The sequence below is a fragment of the Vulpes vulpes genome, chromosome 15, assembly GCF_048418805.1.
Source record: "Vulpes vulpes isolate BD-2025 chromosome 15, VulVul3, whole genome shotgun sequence".
Taxonomy (NCBI): Eukaryota; Metazoa; Chordata; class Mammalia; order Carnivora; family Canidae; genus Vulpes; species Vulpes vulpes.
This window is the reverse complement of record NC_132794.1, coordinates 49,778,066-49,805,808: the sequence shown is the minus strand read 5'-3', so window position 1 is coordinate 49,805,808 and position 27,743 is coordinate 49,778,066. Positions and strand designations below refer to the sequence as shown.

Below are 27,743 nucleotides of genomic sequence, written 5' to 3'. Positions count from 1 at the left end.
CCATTAATACCGCGATCTATACTTTGCCCTTGTGTTTTGAGAGAATAGGAAGGCAGACGGTGAGCAAATTGAGTGTATAGTCTGGCAACAGGGAGAAAGCAGATGAAGAGGATAAGAGCTAGGGGGCAATATTAGGGAATGTTCTGGATGTCCCTGGGCATCTAGTGGGGAGATATACAGGAAATATTCAGATACTGATTGCTGCATGATATTCAGAGTTTTATCACTTTGTCTTTGTTGCTGCATGTAGAAACATGTGGGATATACACCTCTTTCTGAAGTTTTTAGGTTACATTGTAGTTTTCGTTAAAAGCATTTTTGGACTATTTTAATCATTCAGACACTTGAACGTATTTGTGGGTTTTTTGTTGTTGTTGTTTTGTTTTGTTTTGTTTTGTTTTGTTTTTAGGGAATAGAGTGAGCTCCAGTATTAAGAATCCACCCTAGGGACTGGAGACTGGTTGGGATATAGAAACCAGGTAGGGAGGGAGTTGGAATAAGGGTTTGGCCACCGACTAGAGGAACCACCTTCTTTGTCAAATAGCAGTTCAACCTCATGTCACTGTTGCTATTGAAGGAGGAAGCATCTATTTGAGTTTATAAGAAATGAGAAGGTAGGGAAAACTGGGAAGCAACTGAAACGTCTGGTCTTAATGGTAGCTTTTGCTTTTTACATCTTAGAAGCAGTACAGAAACTGTGTGGACAGAAGTGTCATTGTAATTTTGTATTGCCAAAGGTGACTAGTGTTTATTTAAAGCTTTGATACATTAATTCCTTCCAGGTGGTACAGTAAAATCTCATCAGTCTGGACTCCACTTATTTTTAATTGGAGGTAATGGTACAGGATTCAAGCTAGAATTATGTTGCAGACTCTTCTGGAAATATTAGATTTCTTGGGGCAGAGCTGTAGGTTTTGCCAAAAGTGTAATAGCCTAAGGGAACTCACAGTTTAGTGGCACAGATAAGAAAAGTACCCAAAGAATTTTAATACAAGGTAGGGTGATATAAGTGTATGAAGACCTGTGACAAGCTTCATGATCACTTTTTTTTTTTTTTTACCTTGGATCGCTCTTTCTGCTTGAGGATTCCAGATATCTCTTTATCTCCTTTTTCTTTTTAAAACTATTGTCTTCAATTTTATTCTGACAATAGAGTAAGATACTGGCTTTCCAGGTTACTCCTTCTTTGCTATGGAGTAAAACAAGCTTAGCGATCCTTTAACATTAGAATGATTTGTATTTTAAATCACCATTGGGAGTCAGGGAAAACAAAAATAATAAATATGGGACAGTTACAAGGTTTTAGAACTCTTACTAACTCCATTAGAGTCTTGTCCTTGATTATACTTTCTGTTTTCCTTAAACTTTCTTTTTAAACCGCTGGTCATTTCTCTGTCATATTGCTATCAAAAGCGCAAAGGCTCTCAAATTCCTAGTATCACCTAACATGCAATTAAGGTGAAATAATGGGTATGAATTATTGGACATTTATAGAAGTCTTTGCTTAAGAATCATTAGAGGAATTGATTTTGTAGGTCTAGGGTAGGGAATTTTTACAAGCATACCTTGCTGATTCTGAAGTCCTGGTCTGTAAGCCACACTTTGAGTTGAGTAAGACTCAGCTAGACATTTGGAAATTCTCAATATAGAGATTGTGAGACTAGGGAATGTCTTTGAGGAAGAATTGTGTGATGAGCGCATACAGGGACAGACATGGAGGGGTCGAGAGGGAAGGAAGAGAGGGAGAAAGACTGGGGACAAGAATGATTAGATTTCAGGGATAGAAGATGAAGGAAGAACCAGAGAAGGACCTAGAAAGGGAGCAGCCAAGCAGGAAGGAGGTGATGGTAGTACAGCGCCATAGGGTATAGTTTCTAGGATAGGGTGGCTTATTGGGTCCAGAAGATAAGGACTGAGAAAAACTGAGAATTCAGAGTATGTGGGGTGGTCTGACAGAACTACTGTCTTCTGTCTACTTTGACTAGATTTTCTTTCTTAAGTCAATCTCAAGGTGTTTCCTGGCTTGGTACTAAGGTGTTTTCTTTTTTCTGTCTACACCCTCTACCTATGTGATTTCATCCAGTTTTGTGGCTTTAGATACCATTGGTATGCATCCAGTTCCCAAATTTATATCTCTAGGTCTCACTTCTGAGCTCCAGATTCATGAGTCCAAATAATTGCCTACTTGACATAGCCACTTGGCTGTCATTGATAAGTGATTCAAACAGGGGGAACAATTAGGAAGCTAATGCTAAAACCTTAAGCCTTAGGGGATGGTGGTTTGTACCAGAGAGACATTGCTGACGATAAAGAGAAGTGGATAGATTTGAGAGAGATTTTAGGAGTATGGTAGAAGCAAAAAGATTTGCTAATGGATTAGGCATGAGGATAAATGGGAAGAAATAAATGACATCTAGATCCTCAGTTTTTGGTTTAAGCATTCATGGCCATGGTTATATCATATTCTTAAGAGAAAGGACCAGGTTTGAGGAGGGGAAATAAGGGAGGCTGATCAAGAATTTTGTTATCTGCCTCATGACACTTCCACGATAGCCCTCAAACACAACTCTGTCTCCACTCCACCTCTCTAGTCCTAGTCACCATCTGTTGCCTAGGCAACTGCAGTGGCCTCTTAACTGGTCTCTTTGCTTCCAGTTCTGCCCTCTTTCAGTGTATTCTCCACAGATCAACCAGAGTCATTTTTTTAAGACTATGTCAGATCATGTCAGCCTCCTGCCTAAATCTTTTAGTGGCTTCCCATTCTACTTGGAATAAAATCTAAACTCATTACAAACCTTTCAAGATCTCGCATGATCTGGCTCCTACATCTCCCCTTTCCTGTTATTTCTCCTCATTTAGTATTAGCCACACTGGCCTGTTGGTTTCTAAAACAAGCACAAGATCTGTCTTTCTTCAAGGCCCGTACCTTTACTTGCTGTTTTTTTTTCCAAGAGTGTTTTTCCCCTGCTTTTTCTTGATATTTACCCAGTCTAAAAGATGGGTTCTTCTTATCCTTCTATGTGTGTAAGCACCCTGTTGATTTCCTTTACTGCACTTATTACAATCTGTAATTACTATGCTGTCTTTGTTATTTAAATATCATAAATAAATAAATAAATAAATAAATAAATAAATAAATAAATAAATATCTGTGTCTCCCACCAGAATGTAAGCTCCATGAAGACAAAGATCTTGTCTGGCTGGTCTACTGATATATCCCAGTATGCACTTGAAATAGACATTTATGTACTCTTAATGAATAACTGAGAATCAACATTAATGATTTATTTTAACAAGATTGCTAGTAATTGGGGGAGGGAGGTTGTGGATGGAGGATGGGAAGAGAAATGAGGGGGCATATTAGAGTAGTAGCTAATGGCATCCAGGCTGAAGGTGGGTGGAGGGGTGTAAGAAAGGCCAAAACAGGAATTCTGAGGAATTGGTGGGATTTGAGGTATTAAAAGTCATGATGGCATAAATGGAAGAACTGACCATTATGGTCAGTAAGGGGTTTTGGAGTTTGAGAGTGTGGAGACACATCAGGTTTTGTGATGGTAGAGCCAGATAGATGAGCATTTATTTGTGTGTTCCTAGAGCACCCTTTTCATACTCCTGTTGTATGCAGCATATCTCAGGTTGTCCTGAACGTAGCTTGTTTGCTATCTTTCCTTCTAGACAATAAACTCCTTGAGAACATGAACTGTTTCTTGTTCACATCTGTATCTCCGGTACCTAACAGGTTGCTTTAAAATTGTTATTGAATGCATGAATGGGTAAATGAGTGAGGAGATAATAACTGAGGTGGAGTGGAGGTGGAGATAATAGGAGTTGGGGAAGTTAAGAGATAATGAGGCTAAACATTTTAAAATTGAAAAGGGAATTTTAAAAAGAGTTAACATTATCAAGTTTTATTTAAATATAATAAAATGCTTCCATTTTGAACGTTTTGGCTGATGAGGTTTGATAAATGTATACACCTGTATAACTTACTAAGTTGGGGTGTAGAACATTTCCATTACTCTCAAAGTTATATTGTCTCCAAATGGGATTTTAGGATTATTTTTTAAGTTTAATATTATTATGTTTGTGCAATAATCATTATGAAAATTGTGAAAAAAACTTATCTACAATCTCATATGTGTAGTGGATCTTTAAAAGATAAAAATTTGGGATCCCTGGGTGGATCAGCGGTTTAGTGCCTGCCTTCGGCCCAGAGCATGCTCCTGGGGTCCTGGGATCTGGTCCTGCATCAGGCTCCCTGCATGGAGCCTGCTTCTCCCTCTGCCTGTGTCTCCTCCTCTCTCTCTCTCTCTTTCTCTCTCTCTGGCTCTCATGAATAAATAAATAAAATCTTAAAATAAATAAATAAAATAAAAAATAAAAATTCGTCTTGCTGGTTGGCCGTAAAATATTGAGATGGGGAACCACCTGGCTCATTTGGTGGAGCATGTGACTCTTGATTTCACAGATGTAAGTTTGAGCCCCATGTTGGGTGTACAGATTACTTAAAAAAATTAAAATCCTAAAAATATAATAACATGCTGAAATATAGAAGAAGAAGTAAGAAGTTATATGTTATTTTCAGCAGTGGTTGATAGTTCTTAGAAATTGGAATCTGTATTATTTTTTATCCAGAGCGCTCTGGACACTTAGAATGAGAAAACTAGAATGAAAACCAAGGTCTCTTGTGTCCTAACTGAAGTGCTTTGTCACCAGATCATAACAAGACCTAGTGCCTGTTGTGTTTTCATCGTCATCTCCTAATTTCTGTTGTGGGCAGCTAAGGAAAATTCTGATTTTCAGTAATCAGGTTTTATAGACTCAATATGAATTTGAGGAATAAAACTGCAGATCAGAGTGATAGATTTGGTAATAGTCTAGGGAAGAATAGTAATTTAGTGTGGATGACCTGATGCTAAAGATGGACTACTTATGTTTTAGAGTGTTTTGACATTGTCCTGTAAATAGGTTTTTGTCTTCAATACTGCATAAAGAAACTGGTTAGATATGTGTGTAAATCAGTGATGCAGGATGAACTGTGTCCTGCCCATCCTCTCTTCATGTGTGCTGTCCTTGAGGGTCATTTCAGATTTCCCTTGCCATCATTTTACCCATTTCTCTACAAGTGCTAATCATATACTATGCTCTGTGGAACAATTTTCTTTAAACTTTTGACTCATTGCCTCAGATAACTTAAGACAAAATATTAAGACCTCTTTAGTCCCAGGTGATTTACTGTGAATTCCTTTGTGTTCTTTTAAGGTATTCTGAGTTAACATGCCTCCTTTGAAGAAACCATTGTTATTAGTTGGTTTTTTTAAAGCATTTGATAACAGCCTTTTCTTAAATGTTAAGTTGTGCCCTCCCTATAATATGCTAAGTGCTTATGGAAATATGCTGTACTAAATAAATGTTTCTGAATGACTCTGGAAGAGTTATTGTGCTTCCCTAAGTGCCTACTTGCTATCCGGGAATGATATAGGCCCTGTCCAGGGTGGAGTCTGCTGTTAATCACTTGAATATAGTAATTCTCCTTTTAATAGTTTACTTAATGCCATTCTTCAGAACAAAGTCTATTTGACTTGTTTGGAGAAGTGGGGCTTAACCACTTACTCTGTCTTTATAGATTACCTTTTAAAATGCCTTTGAACTTTTGGTATTTATGGGTAAGCTAGAATGACTTGAGAACAGGGAAGAAAATCTATTAATTTATCCATTTATTTTTATATACACACATACTCTACATTGTAGTCTAAGAAAGGATTTTAGTCCATTTGCAAATATATATTCAATACAGTGGAAAGTAAATATAAGATGTATACTCCACAGTTTAGGAAAGCAGATTTCATTGTTCCAAATATTTCAAGGAGAGCTTAGAATTGGAGCAGGAACCTATGATCAGAGAAGAAAAAGGGAGAGAATGACTTAGGAGAGACAGAATGGTTTCAAAAATTAAATTCTGACAGCATGCTTATGTATTATCGTAAAAGAGGCCTTATTTGTCACATGACTATATTTGACCGTGGCTTATTTTATCAGTGCCATGAAGACATAGTATACTTACTTATCTTATTTACAAACAACACAAAGCGGGCAGGGATAAGAAATACGTTTTAGGACCCATACACAAAAAAATGTTAGTCTGAATAATTACATCAAAACTAACAAAGTGGAAAAAAAAAAGTGAAATTTAATCATGGTGAAATTATAACCTTATACTTAGGGCTAGGTATTTGTATATCGGACCAGGTCTCTTATATGTGATTGACCTAAGGGTTTTAGTTGTCTGCTAACTCACTAAGTCATAATGTGATGTGGCTGCTAAAAAAAAGAATGTGACCTTTTTGAGCAGTTTTGTGCACAGAATAAGGAAGGTAAGAAAAAATCCCACTCCTGTAGACAGCGGCACATTGTGCATGTTCCATAAAAGAATAATTAATATAAATTTTTTTTTAAATTTTTATTTATTTATGATAGTCACACAGAGAGAGAGAGAGAGAGGCAGAGATACAGGCAGAGGGAGAAGCAGGCTCCATGCACCGGGAGCCTGACATGGGATTCGATCCCGGGTCTCCAGGATCACGCCCTGGGCCAAAGGCAGGCGCCAAACCGCTGCGCCACCCAGGGATCCCAAGAATAATTAATATAAAGAGTAGTCTGAATACCATAGCATTAGGGATGGTTAGCCAAATATCATTTCTAGGGATGGACAGGTTTCTTTAGTTTCTATGTTCCACTATAACCGCAGAATGAAGAGACCGATGAGAGACTTAATAGTTATCATCATTTATTTGAAAGGCTGTTGGATGAAAAGAGCAGAATAAATTATATTGGATTATTTCAGGCAGTATAGCATAAGAATTACAGGAGGGTAGATTTTGGTTTAATTAGGAGCTGAAAACATTGGCTGAAAGGAAGTGTTCAGACATGCTTAGGGAACTAATGATCAAGTATGTTATAGATAGGGTCTTCTCATGGAGCAGTTTTACTAGGAATTTTGCTGTTACTGTTTTCTTGTTTTTAAGTTTTATGAATCTGTCAAATAGTGTTAGAAGAAAATTTTGTGTAACCAAAAGATTTTTTGATGCCTGGAGATACTTCAATTACACTCATCCAGTACTTGCTATGAACAGTTCTAGAGCCTCCATATTCTGTTATTACTTTAAAACAGAAGAATTGGAAAAAGTTTCAGGGCATCTGAAGCCTTTTAGATGTCAGCAGTTGTCTAAGGAAGGGTAAGTTGTGATTTGAACAAATGAAACATACTAAAAGTAAGTTCCTTTTTCAAAATGATGTTCCCAAACAGGCATCCAAGTCCCTGGGTCAGAATTGAGAACATATCTTTAATCTCCATGGGGATGAGGAAAATGTTTGGAATGTTTGGGAATTTAAATGTTGTGAGAACTTGTTTTTACAGAACAGTGAATTAAGAAAACCTTCTCTTAAAAAAAAAAAAAAAAAAAAAAAAAGAAAACCTTCTCTTAATTCCAAATGTTAAAACATATTTTTTTCCATCTGGACATTGAAATTAAAAATTCTTAATTTTATTCTTATCTGAAGTCGGTAAAGATATTAAAAACAACCAAACAAATAAGAAAATCAAATCTACTCCAGGCACCAATAATTCTGAACATGTCACCCAGTAAAAATACAGCCTGTGTACTTTTTCTTACCTAAAAAAAAAAAAAAAAAAAAAAAAAAAAGACCCATCTTGGGATGCCTGGGTGGCTCAGTAGTGGAGCATCTGCCTTTGGCTCAGGTCTTGAACCTGTGGTCCTGGGATAGAGTCCCCCATCATGCTCCCTGCAGGGAGCCTGTTTCTCCCTCTACCTGTGTCTCTGCCTCTCTCTCTGGGTGTGTCATGAATAAATAAATAAAATCTTTATTTTTAAAAAAAGGACACATCTTAGTTGAAAAAGATTTTTTGTAGATGTGGCAATCATTTAGGAAAAAATCTTCATCAAAGTGTGAAATTATACTTTATCTTCTAGAAGAATTCTATAGTTTTAGAAGGCTTAATGTCAATATTTGCTTTGTTCTCTCTAGCAAGAAATTCATTAACATTTAGCAATGACTGAGAACTTTTTTTAAAAAAAGATTTTATTTATTTATTTAGAGAGGCAGAGCCTGCAAACAGGGAGGGAGAGGGAGAAAATCTCTAGCAGACTCCTCACTGACTGTGGAGCCTAATGTGGGACTTGATCCCACAACCCTGAGCTCATGACCTGAGTGAAAATCATGAGTCATTTCAACAGAAACATCCAGGAGCTCCAAGAGAACTTTTATTAAGTACTTGTGGTAGGCCTTTGGTGACACAGAAATTTGGAAGGTGGTGTTCCTCCCCTTAGGGAATTTATAGTCTGGGTGAAAGCTAAGTGTACACATATAAAGATAACCAATGTTATTTGACAGAGGTATAGATACTGAATAATTACCTCCTTCAGTAAGTGCTATATTCGAGCTACAGGGGAGAGAGGTTTTCTTAGCCTCATCAGTGTAGTAGTCAAAGAGAAGGTGAGCTTTTTTTTTTTTTTAATGTATATTTTTTTATTGGAGTTCAATTTGCCAACATATAGTATAACACCCAGTGCTCATCCCATCAAGTGCCTCCCTCAGTGTCTGTCACCCAGTCACCCCATCCCCCCGCCTGCCTCCCCTTCCACTACCCCTTGTTCGTTTCCCAGAGTTAGGAGTCTCTCATGTTCTGTCATCCTCTCTGATATTTCCCACTCATTTTCTCTCCTTTTCCCTATAATCCCTTTCACTATTTTTTACAGTCCCCATATAAGTGAAACCATATGATGATTGTCCTTCTCTGTTTGACTTACTTCACACTCAGTATAATACCCTCCAGTTCCATCCATGTTGAAGCAAATGGTGGGTAGTCGTCATTTCTAATGGCTGAGTAATATTCTATTATATACATAGACCACAACTTCTTTATCTATTCATCTTTTGATGGACACTGAGGCTTCTTCCACAGTTTGGCTATTGTGGACGTTGCTGCTATAAACATTAGGGTGCAAGTGTTTTGGCTTTTCACTGCATCTGTATCTTTGGGATAAATTCCCAGTAGTGCAATTGCTGGGTCGTAGTGTAGTTCTATTTTTAATTCTTTGAGGAACCTCCACACAGTTTTCCAGAGTGGCTGTACTAGTTCACATTCCCACCAACAGTGCAAGAGGGTTCCCTTTTCAGGAGGTGAGCTTGATAGACCTTAAGGAATAACCCCTGGTGGGGGTGGAAGGATGGAGACCCAGTGGTAAAATCACTGGAGAGGGCATTTAAGGCATCAACACCAAGACATCTGCCCAAATCAACCAACAGTATAAAGATAACATTTTAAAATATTAGTTCACAACAAGATGTGCAATTAAAGAATCTTTAGTAGTGGAATACCTGGATGGCTCAAGTGGTTGAGCTGCTCAGGGCCTGATCCTGGGGTCCAGGATCTAGTCCTGCATCAGGCCGTGCAGGGAGCCTGCTTCTCCCTCTGCCTGTGTCTCTGCCTCTCTCTCTCTCTCTCTCTGTGGCTCATGAATAAATAAATAAAATCTTTAAAAAAAAAAAAAAAAAGAATATTTAGTAGTATCCAGGAATGTCAGGCAGAAGTTACTGAAGAGGCTTCATTTGAAGGAAAAACATAAGGCAAAACTATGGTTCTTGTTTTATGATTAAAAGTGAAATTGATTAGTCTTAAGGATAAATTTAAAATAACTGTACTTATATGTGATTGAGTACAATGAGCATTGAACTCTAGGAGTTAGAATCCTAACTTCTGTTCCTGACTCTGATACTAATTGTTTATTTGATTTTGGAAAAGCCTATTTACTTCTCTTTGTGACTCAGTTTTTTACATCTGTAAAATGAGAGACTTTGAACCAGAAGATCCCTTAGGTTTTTGGTGACTGTCAAGTTTCTCATGTTCTTCAAAGTATTCTTCAAAAACTTGAACTAATTCTGTGCCTTCCATAATTAGAGAATACAGAAAATTTTTTGTTTGGTCTATGGCAGTAAATATACAGGATTTTTTTTTTCCATTTAGTACTGTTTGGAGAAAAGAACCTTAGGTATATAATAGAACATTATATATTCTTTATTTCATAGAGTTGTTGCTGGGTTTGTGGAGAAAACAAGTTGTTGGTCTATGCATACCTTAGAAAAGTTGGAGTTAGAAGACTGGAAGGTATAGTTGTTTTTTTATAAGGTTTTAGTTAAATACTTTGAATTTTACAATTAAAAAATCCCCTCCCCCAATTATGGAAAATATCACTAAGAATATTATTCATATTAGGTAAGCAAATGTACACATTCCATGAAAATATGCTAAACTCTCACTACCTACTGCTGTTAATTTTTTGGTGTATATTCCTTCTGATTTTTTTCCTCATATAAAATATTTAGCCAAAATGAGATTTTATACATACTGCTTTGAAACCTGCTTTACCAAACTCTGTATTATTAATGCCTTTCTATATTATTAGTAAAGAATCATCTTTAGTATAGGTTCTTTTTTCTTTTTATTTTGAACTCATTTTAGACTTAGAGAAAATTTGCAAAAATAGCAGAAACAGTTTTACAGTTTTCTTTGTATCCTTCACACCTGCATTCCCTAATGTTAGCATCTTACATAACCATAATGTAATTATCAGGGACAGGAAATTAATATTGATAGTTACTAAACAATAGACCTTATTTGATTGTAATTGTTTTCCCACTGGCAATAAATATTTTTCTGTTCCAGGATCCTATCTAGGATCTCATACTACATTTAGTAGTTTCTCCTTTGTTTCCTCCAGTCTGTAATAGTGTCTCACTTTCTTCATAGTCTTTTGGAGTTCGTAACAGTGTCTTGTTCTTGTTTTGTTTTTTATGACCTTGACATTTTTGAAGAATTTTCAACAATTACCTTGTAGAATGTTCTCAATTTGGATTTGATGTTTACTCATGATTATAGTGAGGCTGTGCATTTTTAGCAAAAATAATACAAAAATGATAACATAACCCCAGTGAATCATATTAAGGTATTCTTAGTATCAGTATTCTTATTATTGGTGATACTGTATCTTAATCACTTGGTTAGTTTGGTATCTGCAGGGTTTCTCTAAAGTTATTATCTTTTCTCCTTGTCATTAATAAGTATCTTCAGGGAGATATTTTGAAACTATTTGACATCTCTTTTTTTGTTAAGATTTTTTTATTATTAAGTAATGTCTACATCACACGTGGGGCACAAGCTTACAACCCTGAGATCAGAAGTCACATGCTCTACCAACTGAGCCAGTTAGGTGCCCCTGGCATTACTTTAAATGGGCACATTATATCTTACAGGTTCTTTAGTGTTTTTTTTTTTTTCTTAATTGCAAAAGTATTCACCTTGTCTAAAAAAGTCAAACAGTATAACATTGTTTAATAAAACATGAAAATCTCTGGATTGTCTCCCCAGTTCCTTGTCTCCATGTAACTATTGTTAAAAGTTTGATGTTTCTTCTTTCAGATCTTTGTCTATGTTTAGGAAGCCATGTGCATAGATGTACATGTACATATGTTGAATTAGAAAACCTGAATATGTAGACATTTTTAAAGTCTACATAATTTAGGATTTTTTCAAAAATGAAATTATTTTAAACCTGCTTTTACCACTCTGTAGTTATTATGACATTCTGACTGCATAGTATGGGTGTACCTTTATTGATAGGTATTTATGTGGACTTCATTTTTTCACAGTTACAAGTGACATTATAAGAACACTCTGGAAAAAAAAAAAAAGAACACTCTGGGTAAGTGTAGCTAAATGATAGATTATACAATTTCTTAAACTATTCCCCTAACGATGGACATTAAAGGTTTAGTTTTTTTTTGTTATGAATAACTTTCTACACATATGTGTAGATTGAAAAAGCTTTAAAATGATTTTTTAATCATATTTGGTGAAAAATCACCCTTTATAAATGGTAAAAATTGTGACACCAGCGTGGCTCAATGGTTGAGCAGAGCTCTACCTTCAGCTGAGGCCAAGTCCCACATTGGGCTCCCTGCATGGAGCCTGCTTCTCCCTCTGCCTGTGTCTCTGCCTCTCTCTCTCTCTGTGTCTCTCATGAATAAATGAATAAAATCTTTTAAAAAATTGTAAAAATCTCCCTTTATAGATAGTATCATACTTAACTATTCTCTACCTTTTGTTTGTGTGTAACAGTATAACTTTTTTTCTTTAAGATTTTATTTATATTTCTTCTACGTATGTATTGAATCAGATGGTATTTGTCTTTGACTAACTTGTTTAGCATTATACTCTCTAGCTCCATCTATGTTGTTCCACATGGCAAGATTTCATTCTTTTTTATGGCTGAATAATATTATATTGTGTATATATGCACCACATTTTCTTTGGACATGTTGTGCTTAGAATATCTGTCGTTTACAGAAAGTGCCATGTTGAAGTCTCCCAGTATAAGTGTATTATTATCTAAGTATGTCTTAACTTTGGTTATTAATTGATTGATATACTTGGCAGCTCCCACATTAGGGGCATAAATATTCATGATTGTTAGATCCTCTTGTTGGATAGATCCTTTAAGAATGATATAATGTCCCTCTTCATCTCTTACTACAGTCTTTGAGATAAACTTTAATTTATCTGATATGAGGATTGCTACCCCTGCTTTCTTTTGAGAACCATTTGAATGGTAAATGGTTCTCCAACTTTTTATTTTCAGGCTGGAGGTGTCCTTAGGTCTAAAATGAGTCTCTTGTAGACAGCAAATAGATGCGTCTTGCTTTTTTATCCAGTCTGAAACCCTGCACCTTTTGATGGGATCATTAAGCCCATTCACGTTCAGAGTTACTATTGAAAGATACGAATTTAGTGTCATAATACGTATTCAGTCCCTGTTTTTGTGAATTATTTCTTTGGCCTTTCTCTTTCTTTTACATAGTTCCCCCTTAATATTTCTTTCTTTCTTTTTTTTTTTAAGATTTATTTATTTATTTATTTATTTATTTATTTATTTATTTATTCATGATAGACATAGAGAGAGAGGCAGAGACACAGGAGGAGGGAAAAGCAGGCTCCATGCCGGGAGCCGGACGTGGGACTCAATCCCAGGACTCCAGGATAGCACCCTGGGCCAAAGGCAGGCGCTAAACCACTGAGCTATCCAGGGATTCCCGCCCCCCCCTTAATATTTCTTGCAGAGCTGGTTTGGTGGTCACATATTCTTTCAGTTTCTGCCTATCTTGGAAGCTCTTTATCTCTCCTTTTATTCTGAATGAGAGCCTTGCTGGATAAAGTATTCTTGGCTGCAGATTCTTCTCATTTAGGATGAGACCCTGAATATATCCTGCCAGGCCAGAAAGGTCTCTGTGGAGAGGTCTGCAGTTAACCTAATACTTCTCCCCATATAGGTTAGGGATCTCTTGTCTCTTGCTGCTTTAAGGATCTTCTCTTTATCTTTGGAATTTGCAAGATTCACTATGAAATGTCGGGGTATTGAGTGGTTTTTATTGATTTTAGGGAGGGATCTCTCTGTTTCCTGGATCTGAATGCCTGTTTCCCTCCCCAAATTAAGGAAGTTCTCAGCTATGATTTGTTCAAATACAATTTCTGGTCCTCTGTCCCTTTCAGTGCCGTCTGGAACGCCAATTAAACATAGATTTTTCCTTCTGATGCTGTCATTTATTTCCCTTAGCCTTTCCTCGTGGTCTTTTGTTTTTCTCTTTTTTCCTCAGCTTCGTTCCTTGCTATCAACTTGTCTTCTATGTCACTCTTCTACCTCATTAACCCTCGTCGTTAGGTCCTCCAGTTTGGATTGCATCTCATTTAATTGATTTTTAATGTTGGCCTGATTAGATCTAAAATCTGCAGTCATGAAGTCTCTTGAATCCATTATGCTTTTTTCCAGAGCCACCAGTAACTTTATTTTTTTTTTATTTTTTTTAAATTTATTTATGATAGTCACACAGAGAGAGAGAGAGAGAGAGAGAGGCAGAGACATAGGCAGAGGGAGAAGCAGGCTTCATGCACCGGGAGCCCGACATGGGATTCGATCCCGGGTCTCCAGGATCGTGCCCTGGGCCAAAGGCAGGCGCCAAACCGCTGCACCACCCAGGGATCCCCCACCAGTAACTTTATAATTGTGCTTCTGAATTGGCTTTCTGACATCGAATTGTAATCCAAATTCTGTAACACTGTGGGAGAGAGTATTGTTTCTGGTTCTTTCCTTTGTGGTGAGTTCTTCTTTGTAGTCATTTTGCTCCCTTTAGAGTGGCTAAAAACAAGTTGTACTAGAAAAAGGAAGTGAAAAAAGGGGGAGGGGGGACAAACAAAGAATAAAAAACAAAAACAAAACAAGGTGTATCCTTTGGTTCTATAGGCTGTAAATCCCAGGACTTCCCCTGGAGCTTTCCAGTGCTGCTCTGTCAAGAACTTGCTCTTCCCCTGTCCTTCCAGCTGGTCTTCTGGGGGAGGGGCCTGCTGTGCTGATTTTCAGGTGTGTGCACCTGGGGGAGCTGCCATGCCCCCTGCCAGGTGCACGGCTCAGTGGGAGCTGTTTGTTCTGTGAGGCCCCTGTTCCCTGGTGGCCACGCTCTGTCCCAGGCACAGGGTGACACCAGGAGGAACAAGACTGGCAGCGGCCAGCTCTCCAGTCCTAGAGTCAGCTCCCGCAGTAACTACCCCAGTCTCCAGGTCCGCACTGGCCAGGATGCTCCCGTGGGGGTGGGGGGGGGGCGGCGCTGATCTGCACAGCTTGGGGGCGCCTGGGGGCAGGAGCGTCCTCACTGGGCTGTGTCCCCCAGCGCCCTGGGCTCTGGGGCCTGCGCCGCTGGAATCGCGCTCCCAGGGCCGGGGCCACGCAGCCCCCTCCGAGCTGAGCCGCCGACTGAGCTGTTCCAGGGAACAGCCCTTTACCAAGCTCGGCCCACTGGGTGTGGCGTGCTCTCCCCCAGGGTGCACTTTCTCTAGTGATCCCCGGAACCTGGAGGATCCACTGCCCCTCCTGGGATCCTGCCCGAGTTCCCTGCGAGCACCTTTCCATCCAGGAAGATTGGTAAAGTTCCTGCTTCTCCGGGCCTGGGCTTTCCTGTTCTGGAGGCTCTTGCCGCCTGGCCTTAGCCCGGCTCTTGTGGGGACCCCTCCCCCACTGGATTCTTTTTTATTTATATTTTTTTCCATCTTCCTACCTTGTTAGAAGCATGAAATCTTCTCACTGTAGCATTCCAGCTGTTCTCTCTTTAAATCTCAGGCCAAATTCATAGGTTTTCAGGATGATTTAAAAGTTATCTAGGTAAGTTGGTGGGGACAGGTGACTTGAGGACTCTACTCTTCCACCATCTTGCCCCACCCCCTCTGAACCACATTTTCTTTATTCATTCATCAGCCGGCAGGCATTTGGGTGCTTCAATATCTTTGCTATTGTAAATACTCCTGTAAATACAACATTGCATCCATCTTTTTGAATTAGTTTTCTTGTATTCTTTTGGTAAATATCCAGTAGTGCGATTGCTAGATCATAGGGTAGATCTATTTTTAGGTTTTTAAAAAAAATTTATTTGAGAGAGAGAGAGAGAGCTTGAGAAGGAGTAGAGGGAGAGGGAGAAGCGACTTCCTGCTGAGCAGGGAGTTTGATCCTGGGATCACGATCTGAGTGGAAGGCTACGCCCAACCAGCTGAACCACCCAGGTGCCCCTATTTTTAACCTTTTGAGAAACCTCCATAACAGTGTTTTCCACAGTGGCTGCATCAGTTTGCATTCTTACCAACAGTGAATGAGTGTCCTTTTTTCCCCACGTCTTCACCAACACCTATTGTTTCTTGTGTTGTTGATTTTAGTCTTTCTGACATATATGAGGTGATATCTAATTGCACTTTGATTTGTGTTTCTCTGATAAGTGATGATGAGCATCTTTTCATGCTTCTGTTGGCCATCTGCATATCTTTTTTGGACAAATATCTGTTACATTAAAAGAATCGTTCACCATAATCCCAAGTGGGATTTATTCTTGGGTTACAAGAGTGGTTCAGTATTCACAAGTCAATCAGCATGTTACATCACATCAATAAAAAGGGTAAGAACCATATGATCATTCCAATAGATGCAGAAAAGGCATTTGACAAATTATAGCCTCCATTCATGATAAAACAATAAAGTAGGTTTAAAGGAAACATACCTCAACATAATAAAGGCCATGTATGAAAACCCACAGCTAATATCATCATTAATGGGGAAAAACTGAGAGCTTTTCTCCTAAAGTCAGGAACAAGACAAGGATGTTCAGTATCACTACTTTTATTCAACATAGTACTGAACATCCTAGCCACTGCAATCAGACAGCAAAAAGAAATAAAAGGCAACCAAATCAGAAAGGAAGAAGTAAAACTTTCACTATTTGCAGATGACATGATGCTATATATAGAAAACCCAAAAGACACCACATGGCAGAATTGATACATGAATTCAGTAAAGTTACAGGATACAAAATCAATGTACAGAAATCTGTTGCATTTCCATACACCAATAACGAAGCAGCAGAAAGAGAATTTAAGGAAACAATCATATTTATAATTACATCCAAAATAATAAGATGCCTAGGAATAAACCTAACCAAAAAGGTGAAAAACCTGTACTCTGAAAACTAAAATACTGATGAAAGAAATTAAAGACAGCACAAGGAAATGGGAAAGGCATTCCTAGCTCATGGATTGGAAGAACAAATATTCTTAAAATGTCTATACTACCCAAAGCAATCTGCAAATTTAATGTAATCCTTACCAAAATACCAACAGCATTTTTCACAGAACCAGAACAAATTATGCTAAAATTTGTATGGAACCACAAAAGACCCTAAATAGCCAAAGCAAGAAGAAAGGCAAACTGAAGCGTCAGAATTCGGGACTTCGCGTTATATTACAAAGCTGTCGTAATCAAAACAATATGGTATGGTACTGGCACAAAAATAGACACATAGATCAATGAAACAATAGAAAATCCAGAAATAAACCCCCAATTATATGGTCAATTAATTTTTGACAAAACAGAAAGACTATCCAATGGGACAAAAACAGTCTCTTCTACAAATGGTGTTGGGAAAACTGGATAGAGAAGGAGGAAATTGGACCACTTTCTTTTTTTTTTTTTTAAAGATTTATTTATTTTTTTTATGATAGATGTAGAGAGAGAGAGAGAGGCAGAGACACGGGAGGAGGGAGAAGCAGGCTCCATGCCAGGAGCCTGACGTGGGACTCGATCCCGGGACTCCAGGATCATGCCCTGGGCCAAAGGCAGGCGCTAAACCGCTGAGCCACCCAGGGATCCCCGGACCACTTTCTTACACTATGCACAAAAATAAGTTCAAAATGGATTAAAGACCTAATGTGAGGGACACCTGGGTGGCTCAGTTGGTTATGCATTGAACTCTTGATTTCTGCTCTGTTCATGATCTCCAGGTTGTTGAGCTCCCTCCCCTCCCTGCAGTCAACTTGTCCCTCTTTGCTTCCCCCCCATTCCTCCAACTCCCATGCTCTCTCTCAAATAAAATCTTAAAAAAAAAAAAAAAAAAAAAAAAGACCTTAATGTGAGACCTGAAAGCATAAAAATCCTAGAAGAGAACACAGGCAGTAACTTATTTGACATTGGCAATAGCAACTTCTTTCTAGAAATGTTTCCTGAAGCAAAGGAAACAAAAGCCAAATAAGCTATTGAGACTTCATCAAAATAGCTTCTGGGCAGTAAAGGAAACAATCAACAAAGCTAAAAGGCAGTCTGTAGAGTAGAAAAATGTTTACAAATGACATATCCAATAAAGATTTAGTATCCAAAATATATAAAGAATTTATAAAACTCAATATCCAAAAGCCAGTTTACATAAAGTCAATTTACATAAAGTTTTTAAAAGGTGAACCTATTTATGGTTGGCATGTTGAGCTGCCGGAGAGCAAACACAGCCTTATATGTAATCAAGTATCTATAACTTTGTTACCTGTTATGGAACTTTATGTAAATTTTTAATTCCAAGTATATGTTAGCTTATAAAACTCCTAGAACAAGTTTTATGAGTTTATCATAGCTAAATAAAACTTTTATTTCTTTGCCCTGAAAATTGTTTTTAACATTTTAAGGGGACACCTGCTAATTTAAGGTATAGTGAACACTTATATGTTCACCTTGTCAAAACTATGATTTTGTACAAATTATTTAGCCTTTGTTCTTACAGACTAAGAGTTATAATTTTCCATCCCTATTGATTTTTCTAGGGTTCCTTCATTCTGTTGATAATATGTTGCCTACATAACATTGCCCAGTGGACTGAGCAGTCAGTTTCATAGCTTGAGACAAGGGTGTTCCTTTCCCAAAATGGCTAGGGCCTTAGCTACATAGATAACTTGTGGGCGGATGTTCTATGCCCTATTGGCAAGTTGGATTAGTACATGATGAATAAACTTCTTAATTACCTTCTGTTTCTGTGTAATTTCACAGAAGGTGTAGCTAGATTCAAGAAGCAAAGGCATGTTCATTTTAACATATACCTATGGGGATCCCTGGGTGGCGCAGTGGTTTGGCGCCTGCCTTTGGCCCAGAGAGCGATCCTGGAGACCCGGGATCGAGTCCCACATTGGGCTCCCGGTGCATGGAGCCTGCTTCTCCCTCTGCCTGTGTCTCTGCGTCTCTCTCTCTCTCTCTCTCTCTCTCTCTCTGTGTGTGACTATCATAAATCAATAAAAATTTAAAAAAAGTAAAAATAACATATATCTATTCAAAAACTCCTCTTTATTATTTGACAGTATGAAAGATTTGAAAAATTGATAGTGAGTAGCTGAATTGGATATCAGTTGTGTTTGTTTTGAAGAGCAGAAGATTTTAATTTTTATTAAGTCTATTTTACCCTTTTTAAAAAATGCTTGGTGCTTCCTCTGCCCTGTTCAAGAAATCTTGACCCATCCCAAGATGTCAAGAGTTTTCTTCTATGTTTTCACCAAGAAGTTTTATGGTTTTGGCTTTTATTTATTTATTTTTAAATATTTTATTTATTTATTTGAGAGAGAGAGGAGTGGGGGCGGGGGTAGAGGGAGAAACAGACTCCCTACAGAGGAGAGAGCCTGAAGTGCTGCTCAGTCCCAGGATCCTGAGATCATGACCTGAGCCAAAAGCAGATGCTTAACCAACTGAGCCACCTAGGTGTCCCTGGTCTTGGCTTTTATATTTAAGCCTGTGGTTCATTTCAAATTAATTTTTGTATATGACATGGAGTATGGAATGAAGTATTTATTTATTTATTTATTTATTTATTTATTTATTTATTTATTTATTTAAATAAGTAGGCTCCACACCCAGTGGTGAGCCCAGCACGGGGCTTGAACTCCTGTCCTGAGATCAAGACCTGAGCTGAGATTGAGAGTCCGATGCTTAATTGAGCCACCTAGGCACCCCAGTGGCTCTTCTTTTTGTTTTAAACTATGTACTTTGAAATTCATTTTTAAAATTTACATAAATTTAATAATTTTTTATTATACAGTTTTGACATTTGTCAGCAGTTGTGTAACCATCATCATAATATAGATATATAACAATTCCATTGCACTCAAAAATTCCCTCACTTCAGAGGCAGCTGAGTGGCTTAATCAGTTAGTTCAGTTCATGATTTCAGGGTCCTGGGATCACTCTGAGCTGGACTACCTGCTCAGCAGGAGAGTCTGCTTCTCCCTCTGCTCTTCCCTTTGCTCATGCTCTCTCTTTCTCTCACTGTCTCTCAGATAAATAAATAAAATCTTTTAAAAAATTCTCACTTCTACTTTGTAATAAACCCCTGGCAACCACTATGCAGTCCTCCATCTTGATAGTAGTTTCTTCTTTTCCAGAATTCAGATAAATGGAATCATGCAGTACGTAGCCTTTAAAATTTTTTTAGAATATAACTTTAATGTGTACAAATATGAAACTATGTATAAATGCCACTTTTTACATAACTATGAGACAAACATGAAATACCAATAAAACCAGAAAGCCGGCCCACTTCAAATCAATAATATTAATTTAATTGGAAGGATGTTAAGTGCAACTAAATTGTCAGTGCTAGGTTGATACTAGAGATCTGTGCACTCAATTGTCTGTTTCCCTTAGTTCTGTTCATTTAAGCTTGCTGTTCCTGAATGGCATTGAAAGTTGGTCAGGCTGGGCTGGTCGGATGGTTTAGGATAAACATACCTCACAGTTAAGCTCAAATGGCCAGTAAGTAATCCGCAAATGTCATTTTTTTAAAGATTTTTTATTTATTTATTCATAGAGACACACAGAGAGAGAGAGAGGCAGAGACACAGGCAGAGGGAGAAGCAGGCTCCATGCAGAGAGCCTGACGTGGGACTCGATCCAGGGTCTCCAGGATCATGCCCTGGGCTGCAGGTGGCGCTAAACCACTGTGCCACCGGGGCTGCCCCCTAAATGTCATTTTTAACAGGACATTTATTGATACTTGGAAAACTGTCTTGTTTGATTGAAGGTAAGAGTGGAAGGGTGGTGTTATTGAAACCTGCATATAGTGTCAATGACATATTGTGAGAATCAGGAATTTGCCATAGAGATGAGCTCTGCTTAGTTCACACAGATCCTGGCACAGTGATTATGTCCCCAGTTGCTAAGAGGCAGTACATAGCCTTTTGAGTTTGACTGCTTTTACAATAATGGATTTTGCATGTATTGATAACTTATTTTTATTGCTGAGGAGTGTTCCATAGTTTATAACACCAAACTATGTTTGTTTATAATTCACTAGCTGAAGAACAGTTAGGTTATTTCTCAGTTTTGTCAATTTAAAGCTGCTATAACATTCAAGTTTTTGAATATAATTTTGTTTGTTTAAGATTTTATTTATATATTCACGAATGACACAGAGAAAGAGAGAGAGGCAGAGACCTCGTCAGAGGGAGAAGCAGGCTCCATGTAGGAAGCCTGATGTGGGACTCAATCCCAGGACTCTGGGATCACACCCTGAGCCAAAGGCAGGCGCTCAACTTCTGAGCCACCCAGGCGTCCTATAAGTTTTCATTTCTTAGGTAGATACCTAGGAGTTTGATTGCTGGGTTATAAGGTAAATATATTTTTAACTATAAAGAAACTACCAAACTCTTTTGTAAAGTGGCTATACCATTCTCAGTTCCTACCAGCATTTTCCTTTTCCAGTTTTCTGCATCCTTGTTAATACTTAGTATTGTCAAAAAAAAAAAAAAACTTAGTATTGTCAGGTTTTTATTTTATTTTTTACCTACACCTTAATAGGTTGTGTAGGGGTAGCTCACTGTCATTGTCATTTGTATTTCTCTGATGACTAATGATACTGAGATATTTTCATGTACAAATAAACATGGCAAATAAGCCATCTGTAATAGTTTCTTTTGAAGAGCAGAAGGATTTTTTTTTTAATTTTTATTTATTTATGATAGTCACAGAGAGAGAGGCAGAGACACAGGCAGAGGGGCACCGGGAGCCCGACGTGGGATTTGATCCCGGGTCTCCAGGATCGCGCCCTGGGCCAAAGGCAGGCGCTAAACCGCTGCGCCACCTAGGGATCCCCCGAGCAGAAGGATTTAGGTTTACTTTTGATGAGTTGAATTTATCCATTTTCTTTTATGTTTAGTGCTTTTGGCATTCTAAAAACTCTTTTGCACTCATTCATTTTGATTTCTCAGTAAATGTTACGGTTCCTTAAAACAATTAAACTAATAGTGTGGGGGAATGCTTTGTCTATACAATCCCTGACTGGTAATAGAATTGTCTTCACAGACCAGGAGTTTGCCCATTCCAGAAGGGAAGGGTAATTTTCATCCACTTCAGCTGTTCTTTCTTTTTCCAGGTATATGTGGTATATGGGCAACTACTTATTTCCAAGGCTTTTTTTTTTTTTTTTTAATTATTCACTCTCCTTTTGTATTGGTGAGGGATAAAATAATATATTGAAAATCACTTTCTCTGAAATTATAGAATCATGCCATTATTTGTCCCCCTATATCTTCAAGAGGAAACTTGTAACAAAGACTAATTTTCATTTTCTTTCAGTGGTGGGATCAGCAAGTTGATTTTTATACTACTTTCTTGCACCATTTGGCACAGTTGGTGCCAGAAATTTATTCTGCTGAAATGGACCCAGACTTGGAAAAGCAGGAGGAGAGTATACAAATGTCCATATTCACTCCACTGGAATGGTACTTATTTGGAGAAGATCCAGATATTTGCTTAGAGAAATTGAAACACAGTGGAGCATTTCAACTCTGTGGAAAGGTATTCAAAAGTGGAGAGACAACATATTCTTGTAGGTAAGAATTAGAAATTTACAGGATTGGTTATAATTTCAGACTTGGTATTTTGTACTTATTTTGTGATGTATTTTTTTTTGCTTATTACTATTTATAATATAATTAATCATACTTAATTTCCTTTTATTATGCAGTTATAAGTGTTTTTGCTTATACAGCTTCTTTTTGCATATATGATTTAAACAGTTGTCTCACTTTCTTATTTTCTCTAAAAGTATATAAGTGATGGCATTTTACCTTGTTTGTAATATAGTCCACATAATTTTATCTGAAACTCTAGCACCAGGTATATTTCAGAATTCTGAATACTTCTCCATCAGTGTCAGGGCAGGATCCTACCATCAGACATAGCATTTCTGTAAGAAATCTATGAATATTCACAGTAAGGGTATAAATAAAGTCTATAGTCTCATGTCATTTCAGGTCAGTTTTTGCTACCAAGTGAGATTTGGTGTCAAGGGATTGTGGGCTTTTAGAAACAGAATTCATTTGAATAGAAAAGGTCATTGGTAGGGGAACTGGAAGCAGCTTTAGGCTTTTTGCCCTTTGTGAGAGTGGGTGCCTTGCACATCAGCATGGCACAGAGAATGATAGCCTTAAGTTTTCATCTTGTAGATCTTAGCTGCCTTCTAGGTTTGTTTTTGCTTTTTTAAGATTTTATTTATTTATTTGACAGAGAGAGAGAGAGAGAGAGCAAAGTAGGGAGAGAGGCAGGCAGAGAGAAAGAGGGAGAAGCAGGCTCCCAACTGAGCAGGGAGTCTGATGGGGGCTTGATCCCAGGACTTTGGGATCATGACCTGAGCTGAAGGCAGATACCTAACCAACTGAGCCACCCAGGCACCCCTGCCTTCTAGTTTTAATGGATTTTTCTCCCGTTTATTAGAGGTAGTTCAGGTTAAGAGTGAATTTTTAGACTTTATAAACTCAGAGAATTGGTTTGGGCTTCATTATAATTCCAGATTTGACTAGTTTAGATATAGTTAACAGTTTAGAACATAATATCTTTATCCTGTTCTTTTCTCAGGAAAAAGTCAGCTTTGTATTTTGTGCACTATTTTGCTACATAGATAGTAAGGTTTGTTTATTTTCTTAAATATATTTTAGCTGACGCCCAATTAGTTTCAGCTAAAGCATAATAGACATTTGTAGATCTCACTTCCCTGAAAGTGTCATGGAGACATTTTAAATTGTGAAAACTTGGGGAAATGGTACTGGCGTCTAGTGGGTAGAGGCCAAGGTTGCTGCTTAAGCATCCTCTGATGCATGGGACAGTCTCTTCTATCTCCAGTAAGTAATTACTCAGTTTGGAATGTCAGTACTGTTAAGGTTGAGAAATTCTGCTCTAAATAGGTCAGTACATCATGTATATTTTTGAGAGTATGATTAGGCGATCTTTATTTCCTAATAGCCTTCAAAATCATTTTTTTAATTTCCCAATTCTATTTTCTTTTTAAGACTTCAACTCTTCTAAGTCAGATATTTTAAAAATTGATTTTGAACTTTTCACCAATTTGTGTTGCTCTTAATGTTTTCCTGAAAATGTTAAATAAGATAGTGAATTTTAAGAGTTATTATTAGAGAAGAGATTAAGAGATTGATTTTTGTTTGTTTATTCAATAAATATTAATTGAATAACTACCATGTGCCTGGTACTGTTCCAGGTGCTTGGGACATAACAATATACAAAATAAAGAAACATTCCTGCCCTTATGCTGCTTGCATTCTAATGAATTTTGTCTTTATCCAAGCCTCATTTACCAGTGAACAATCAGTGTTTGCAAAAGTATGTTTATAAATTCAAGAAGATAAGACAATGACAGATAATGGAAAAAACAGCTAATTTTCACAAAACTAATTTTGATTTGCAATTTAGCAGTCTGAAATCAGGTGAAAACTCAAAGTAATGAGGGTGATTTAAGAAGCAAAATCAGGGATTCCTGGGTGGCGCAGCGGTTTAGCGCCTGCCTTTGGCCCAGGGTGCGATCCTGGAGACCCAAGATTGAATCCCACGTCGGGCTCCTGGTGCATGGGGCCTGCTTCTCCCTCTGCCTATGTCTCTGCCTCTCTCTGTGACTATCAAAAATAAATTTAAAAAAAATTAAAAAAAAAAAAGAAGCAAAATCAAACCTATATATTCAAATTTGGCTAAAATTATTTGGAATTTAGTTTTTGAGGCATTTCTAAATTCAGCTTATACCACACAAGAAACTCATTCCCATTTTTTATAGTCATACCTTAAGCATCATTGGCATCCTCTAAATTTTGGAATCTAATTTTTAATGTTTTTCAGGGACTGTGCAATTGACCCAACATGTGTACTCTGTATGGACTGCTTCCAGAATAGTGTTCATAAAAACCATCGTTACAAGGTATGAAAAAATCCATAAAATCTCTAGATTAGCCATCTAGTCCAAATCCCTACTAGTACTTAAATTCCTGCTACAATAGCTATGATATGTGAACCTTTAGCTTTGGGTAAGTATCATGTGTTAGGAGATCTACTACCTCAAGAGGCAGCCCTTAGTAATTTTTTGTGAGATACATCATTTTTATACAAAAGATTATAGAAAGCGTTTGAACAACTTAAAGAATAACTATTAAGCAAACACCTATGTAGCCACTACTTAGGTTAAGAATAGGCATTGATAGCTCTCAGAGGCCTCCTGTTTATCCCTTCTAGATCACAATCCTTCCCCCCCCCCCCCTTTTTTTTGCCTTCTCTTATGATAACCTTTCTCCTCTTAGTTTATCACCCAAATTACATTGAATAGTTTTATCTGTTTTTGAGCTTTATATAGATGGAGTAATGCTGTATATTTTTTGTTCAGTAGCTTCTTTCACTCAGTATTATGTCTAAACTATGTAGTTTGTCCAGTGACCTTATAGTATTCAATAATCCATATTGTCTTTATTCATTTTACTGTATATGTAGATTGTTTCTAGTTTGGGGCTCTTATGAATAGTTGTGCTGTGAACATTTTTTGTGTGTGTGTGTGTGTGAACATTCTTATGTGTGTATTTTGGTACACATGTCCAGTAGTTTCTCTAAGATATATATCTGGAACAGAATGCTGAATTCTAGGGTATGTAAATCTTTAGTCATAATAAATAATGTCACATTGTTTTCAAAAGTGGTTATACCAATTTATAGTACCCATTGCTGCCCAATCTTGGAAGATTTGGTGTTGTCAGTCATTTTAATCTTAGCTGGTCTGGTGGGTATATGATAGTATCACATTGTGGCCTTAATTTTCCTAATTATTATTTAATTAGGTTGAGAGCTTTTTCCTCCTTGTTACATTTTTAGACAACTTTGTTATATGGAGCTGAAATGTATTTCTCAAGTGTTTGTATTGGTTGCGTATTTTGTATATTCTGGGCTTAGATGTTGATATTGATGATTCTCTTTCACATTCTGTTAAACATGCCTAAGATTCTGTGTAAATGTATATAACATCTTAAAGTTACATCTTTGTCTTCCATAGAGTTGAAAGCACCGTTTATGTTATGAGACTGGCCTCAACATTACCACTTCTCTTTCGAGAGGTGATGGGTTATAGGTGTAGATTATAGGTATTATTGTGCACAAGAATAAACAGATTGAGAAAAAAAAAAAACAAAACAAAACAGATTGAGGAACCTATGATATAGTATGATTAAAATGTTTTCCCAGGATTGTAAAGCTAATCGCTGATGAGATTTATAAAGTCAAACCTTGATCATATTTGATATTTCCTCATCACCTTCACTTACAGTATTTCTTACGCTGAAGCACCAAAGAAAGAATGCCAGAAGTAAAGACAGGTGGAAGTTATTAATTTCCTGGGAGACTAATGGGGACAGATGGTAAAAGGCTCAAGACCAAAGTTTTCCAGTTTCTCAGATTTAAAGACTTCTAAGTTTATGCATTCCAACCTTTGGGATTTTGTGGGTCAGTATAATTTCCAAAAACTTTGGATAAGACAGGGTTTTCAAATTTTTCTTTGGCCAAGTAAGCTCAGTTTTAATGTTAAAAAGAACACATGGACAGCAATCAAATACACCTGCCATTTCCTAGCATTTTATAAAGGAAAAGACATTTTAATTCCAAGAAAATAGAATAATCCCAGAATAAGAACTAGTCCTTTGAACTGCACCCGTGGAGCTCTGTGAAAGAACTCTCTACATTTTTTCCTTTTCTGGTTTTTCTGTAGACTGGTAAAAACTTGTTTATTAAATTTTGGGAATCTTTTCACCAAATTACCTTCAAGTTGTTAAAGTTTACCAGTTTACATCACCACCACAAAGCAATCTTTTATGGAACATACTTAAGTTTACCATCTTGAGGTTTTGCAGAGCTCTTATAGAAGAAGGTGCTTATATGGCTTATTCAAGAACCATTGAGTCATCAGAAGGTTTGGCTATTTTATGACTAATAAAAGATTATGTCTGTTGTCTATAAGCTTTAGCAAATACTACACATCAAAAGTGAGTGTGAAGGGAAATAGAACACATTTGATGAAAGAATAAATTGATACACTCTGGAATATACCTGTATGTGTGGTGAAATTTTTTTAAGAAAGCAAGGGATAGACAGCGCAGGTGGCTCAGTGGTTTAGCGCCGTCTTCAGCCCAGGGCCTGATCCTGGAGACCCGGGATCAAGTCCCACATCGGGCTCCCTGTGTGGAGCCTGCTTCTCCCTCTGCCTGTGTCTTTGCCTCTCTCTCTCTCTCTCTGTGTGTCTCTCATGAATAAATAAATAAAATCCTTAAAAAAAAAAAAAAAGAAAAAAAGCAAGGGAATGACTAAAACATAATTCAGTTGAGTAGTAACTTCCAGGGCAGGTAAGAGAATGGGACTTTGGATAATCACATAGGCAGTTTCAGGAGTATTAATATTCTTTTGGGTTGGATGCTGGGTTCATGGTTATTCATTTCATTGTTATACTTTGTAATTTCCTTATACACTGTGTATGTTCTCTTGCATAATAAAACACTTGATAAAAGAAAAAAAAAGCCATTGAAAAAAAATTGGAAGAGATAAGAAGGGATATATGTTGCTCCAGAGAAGAGGAAGAAGAGTAATGACAGGGAACAGACTGAAGATTGGACTCTGTGTGAAGAAGACAGGATCAAGAAAAGCCTTTAATGGCAGAAGAGCAAGAAAATAACAAAGTTGAAATTTTGAACTATTTGTTCTGCTCTGTGTGTGCCTTCATGATTTCTTGGTTCTCTGAAGTTTATCCCTTAAGAAAACCTATAGTTGGTTAAATAGGGTCTTAGGATCTAACAAAGAAAGTGGTGACAATAGTTGATAACACCGTATCTGTGCCATATTTCAGTAATTCTCACAATAGTTCAGGCTTTTTCATTATCATATTTGTTATGGTGATCAGTGATCTTTGATATTACTATTGTAATTGTTCTGGGCTGTCACAAACTGCACCCATATAGGATGACAAAT

General features: G+C 37.3%; 1 protein-coding gene across 4 annotated transcripts in view; it reads left to right on the top strand.

Annotated features, from left to right (window-relative positions):
* The window catches only part of UBR1 (ubiquitin protein ligase E3 component n-recognin 1), a 142,816-nt gene that overhangs the window by 1,292 nt on the left and 113,781 nt on the right, over positions 1 to 27,743 (top strand). For 3 of the 4 annotated variants that reach the window (XM_025998562.2, XM_072738386.1, XM_025998561.2), the window contains exons 2-3: positions 22,044 to 22,300; positions 24,591 to 24,669. In XM_025998562.2, the coding sequence (XP_025854347.1) occupies positions 22,044 to 22,300; positions 24,591 to 24,669 (336 nt within the window). Of the gene's footprint in view, positions 1 to 11,727; positions 11,781 to 22,043; positions 22,301 to 24,590; positions 24,670 to 27,743 lie in introns of all 4 variants that reach the window. The other variant, XM_072738387.1, reaches the window with a different exon arrangement.